Source organism: Sebastes umbrosus, chromosome 4, assembly GCF_015220745.1.
Source record: "Sebastes umbrosus isolate fSebUmb1 chromosome 4, fSebUmb1.pri, whole genome shotgun sequence".
Classification (NCBI taxonomy): Eukaryota; Metazoa; Chordata; class Actinopteri; order Perciformes; family Sebastidae; genus Sebastes; species Sebastes umbrosus.
Window position 1 is genome coordinate 22358668 of NC_051272.1, and position 4644 is coordinate 22363311.

Below are 4644 nucleotides of genomic sequence, written 5' to 3' on the forward strand. Positions count from 1 at the left end.
GCGGTCTCCTGGATGAAAGTCTTGTGTTTGTTGGACCCATCCACCTTAACTCCCACCCGCCCGTTGTGTCTCTGTCGCTCTTTAAACTACGTCACCACACTCCCGGTGCACTTTCTCAGAGCGTTCATTGTTACCGCGGATAGGTTTGCGTTATAGTTAATGGAACGTCTGGTGTGGTTCATACCGACGCTAACGGATGCCGAGTACAGCCGTACCAAACACCGGCGGCCGTGACAATGCCTCTGTATTTAATGCCCTGGGAATGTGCTGGATATATCAGCTTATCAAGTTGTGGTGCTAACATGTTAGCGAACAGTTGCATTCTTAAATAGCCAGCAAATACAGAGCGACATTAGCATCCCACTGGACTTGTGGTTCTGACCTCTGGATGAATGTCCAACATTTACTTTTTTTCTTTTCTTGTAGCCCTTTAATGGGTAAGGTTAGGATACGGTTAAACTACATCCTAAGGATGTAGGTCATAGTGCACGGGCACAAGTCAAATTAAATATAATACTCCTCCAAGGATAACAAATATTCTTGTAAAAAATCCATTATAAAATATTTAAAAGATACCATTTAAGACTCAGGGGAGAGGTTAGGGTTGTATATTTCATGTTTTACATACTAGTGTTCATACACTATGAGTTTAAGTATCAATGGTTTTGAGTTATTAGCTCTCCGCAACTGACTTACAAAAAGTCTGTGGTCGGAGTCCCGAGTGGTTACAGAGCGTACCGTATAACCGCAATGTCCCGAGTTTGATTCTGGCTTTGGGACCTTTGTTGCATATCATACGGCCTCTTTCTCCCTCTTCCCCATTTCTACACTGTCATCTGTCAAATAAAAGACAAAAATGCAAACATTAAAAAGTCTGTGGTCAAAGCAGAAGGAGTTGTTAACAACCTCTAACCTGATTTCAGCCTAAACTTACCTCTATCTCGAGCTTTTGTTGCATATTTATACAATTTGGGTTATTTCTTTACATTGGGGTGACAAAGAGGAATATTTCAAAAGCTTACTTGTAACAAAATGTTTAACAAAGTGTCACTTGTACTGTGTATTAGACATTACTCTTACTTTAACTGAACCCTAACGCTAACCCTTTTCTAACCCTTTTCACTTCCCTTTATTCTTCTTGTTGTTTTTTCCTCATTTTATGTATGTCTCACTACTCTAAAATTAACAGAACCAGAAACTGAATATCTATAAGCTACACTTCACAATATGGAAAAACTTGCTCAACCAGAGTTCTTTTTTCTAAGCAGAAGTTAAACAAGTTTCATGTGGTTTCAGTGGTTCATTCAGCAATGTTTTAACTGCAACAGTTTTGCCATAAGGTCATGCTTATTGCAGTGAATTGCGACATAAGACACATATTTCTATATATATTCCTGTGATTTCTTCACGTGGGCAGAAAATGTTAGTTGCCACATGACTTTGACAATGCTTTCTGTCACCATCAGAGAACTGAAAGCAGACTCTTGACTAATACAGTTTACTTCCCACTTTAGATTCACTTCTCTGGAAGGGCCCGAAGTCGGTCATTTATGTGCAAGTTGCAAAAATAACAACTCATCTCGATAGGACTGCTTCCCGAGCAGGGCTTGAAAATCAGAGCTTAGACTCAAGTGATTATTATACGGATACCTTGGTCTACCCTTGTATATCATGGCGTGTTTTGCTGCCGCATTTGGTGTCATCATTCTGTCGGGATTCATCAACCTCTCAGCCGAAAACAAGGACATTTGTGATCTTCATGATGTAGTTGGACAGAGTCTAACTCTACCGTTTGTCTATGCGGGACTGACAAACTCACACATACTGAGATGGACTCATAATAACACAATCATTTTCTACAGACAGCAAGGCAACGTGTCTGTTGGAAAGCTGGAGGACATCTCTGCAACCGGATCTCTTTTGCTGAAGAACCTCAAATTCTCAAGTGCAGGAACTTACCAAGCAAACTTGTTGAGTACCGATGGTAAACTGGCTAAATCATGGAATGGTCGTCTCTGTGTGATGGACAAGGTCTCAAAACCTAAACTCACTTACACGTGTGACCCCAAGTCTGGTGCTGTGAATCTAAATTGCCATGAAGCTAAACCTCAGGTTTTGGTGTTCTCATGGATGCTCAATGGAAAGACCTTAACAGGCGAAACAAGACAAACACTGAGCATATCCCTGGACCGGCTGAAAGGGGAGAGGAGCTTCGCATGTAGCGTAGCAAACAAAGGCAGCAAGGAGACGAGTGACACTGTTCGTCCAACCTGTAAAAGTCCACCACCACTAACACCAGCTTCGTTCTGTTTTACACACAAAACTGTTATGGCAGTGATAGCAGGAGGAGCAGGTCTCATTCTACTTTTGCTCACCATAATAATCACATTATGCTGCTGCTACAGACGCATCAAAACCCAAATGAGACGCAGGGATGAAGAGGAGCTGAGGATGGTTTCTCTAAACAAACGAGAGCCTGGCTCCATCAACTATGAGTACGAGACTATGCAACCGACTGAGGAGCCTCTACCGCCGGCTCCCAGTTCTTCACCCAAAGCCTGTTACGAGAGTGTTTCTCAGCCTGAAGCTCAGACTGAAAACAAGCCTGCGCAGCTGTCCACAGCTGCTGAAGGACTTCGACCTTCACCTGTGCCGAAGCCGAGGACGAAGACCTCCCAGACACCAAATGTCTGAATGTACCTTCCTCTCTTATCATCCTTTCAGGAACTAAGACAAAGAGGCATGTTTTTTATCTATATGAAGAAAATTGCTTATGAGAATTCTTATTTTTGTCCACAACTTTAATCTACACATTCTTTATCACTTTAATATTTCTGTATATACGTATATAGATGTAGTAAATTGACAATGGAAGTATCTGTGTCTAGGAACATGGGCTTAATCGTGATGAGCTGTGGGCCTGGGAGGTAGAACTTGAGGCAGCATAATCTTTATTGTCTCAGCAACTTTAAAAGTGATATCGTGGCTTATCTATGTTGAAGGTTTGTTGTTAATGTTTTAAATGTAGCCATTATGGCGGTGGAGGGTCAAGGGTTGGTGGGGAATATACTGTAAAGGAGGTGTCATCTGATCCGTGGTACACATTATGATACAAGAAACTGTGCTGGAGGAATTTCAATATTGATGTATTGTTCTGATTTGTTAACGTTACTGATGGTCTTATCTGTTTTATTATGAATTCTTTCACTGCAGAGCCATTGTGTTTCTGTGTTGTAAATAAAGCAATTTCCAGACAAAAAAAATTTAGTTTTGCGTAAAATATTTGATATAATAGATTAAAGAATATGGCTTTTTTTTAATGTCAAGAAATACCATGAGAAAGCCAAAACCAACAAACATTATTCTGTCTTATTACACGGCTGTGTTGAATACTCGATTCTGATTGGTCAATCACGGCGTTCTGCGGTCTGTAATTTCTCTATAACAGACTACTATGTATAGCAGACCGTTGCTATGGGCGCAGCTCTGATGTCGGACTCTGGCGGACCGTTTTTGTGTCAAAATATTGATTACTTAAGTAAGTAGTCATGTAATAAACGGAAAAATGTACAGCGAGCCGGAATTCTTTCACAACAATGACCAGCTCGCTGTACATTATCCCTTACTTACAGCACTTTCCAACTTCCTTAAACCTGTCTGTGTCACACAGCTCCAAGTTTATTGGTTCAAACCAAAGACATAAATCTTAAAAAAAGATGCATACAGATATAAAAAAAAAAGAGAAAATAATTTTATAAAACAGCTGGCCACTGTAGATTTAGCATTTCTCAATCAAGATTAAATTGTGTATCAGTTGGGGACTAATTTTAGCGGCGGATGGATAAACATTTGGTGCTCTAACAAGTATTAACAGCACCAGGACAGCGTTTGTCAGATTGACCATCATGGTAACGAAGTAGCATGTCACCTAGAGCTGCAACGATTTATCGATTAGTTGTCAACTATTAAATCAATCGCCAACCAATTTGATTATCGATAATCTATATAATCTTTTCAGAAAATAAAAAGTAAAAATGATCTGATTCCAGCTTCTTAAATGTGAATATTTTCTGGTTTCTTTACTCCTCTATGACAGTAAACTGTATATTTTTGGGCTTTGGACAAAACAAGACATTTGAGGACGTCATCTTGGGCTTTGGGAAACACTGATTTGACATTTTTCACAATTTTTCACCATTTTCTGACATTTTAACCAAACAACTAATTGATTAATCGAGAAAATAATTGACAGATTAATCAACAATGAAAATAATCACTAGTTGCAGCCCTAATGTCCATTGTGACAGTGTGGCTCACTGGTGTGTTTTTTGATGGGGGTGACCTATGGCACAAAGGAATTTCCGGTTTGGGATACACAGACAGATATAAAATATAGCCAGACTTTTCCATAAGTTTGTTTTGGTAAATATTAATTAGTATGAGAACTATTATATCACAACAAATACTTAATGGACAAATTCTAAATGCCTTGACCTCTTCTGTCTGAGACACAACTATTCACCATCTGACCTCTTCTTCACATAAGCACTGTATTGAATCAAGACTATATTTTTGCAGCTCCACTGATATTTGCATATACTTTAATCTTTCAAGATTAACAATCAAGCTTTTTGTACAGTAATC

General features: G+C 39.4%; 1 protein-coding gene across 1 annotated transcript; it reads left to right on the forward strand.

The window, feature by feature from the left end:
• Window positions 1-1525: 1525 nt before the first annotated feature.
• On the forward strand, window positions 1526-3263 carry LOC119487492 (hepatocyte cell adhesion molecule-like). The gene has a single exon (XM_037768431.1). The coding sequence runs from the start codon at window positions 1672-1674 to the stop codon at window positions 2692-2694; it is 1023 nt and encodes a 340-aa protein (XP_037624359.1). The 5' UTR covers window positions 1526-1671; the 3' UTR covers window positions 2695-3263.
• Window positions 3264-4644: the final 1381 nt, after the last annotated feature.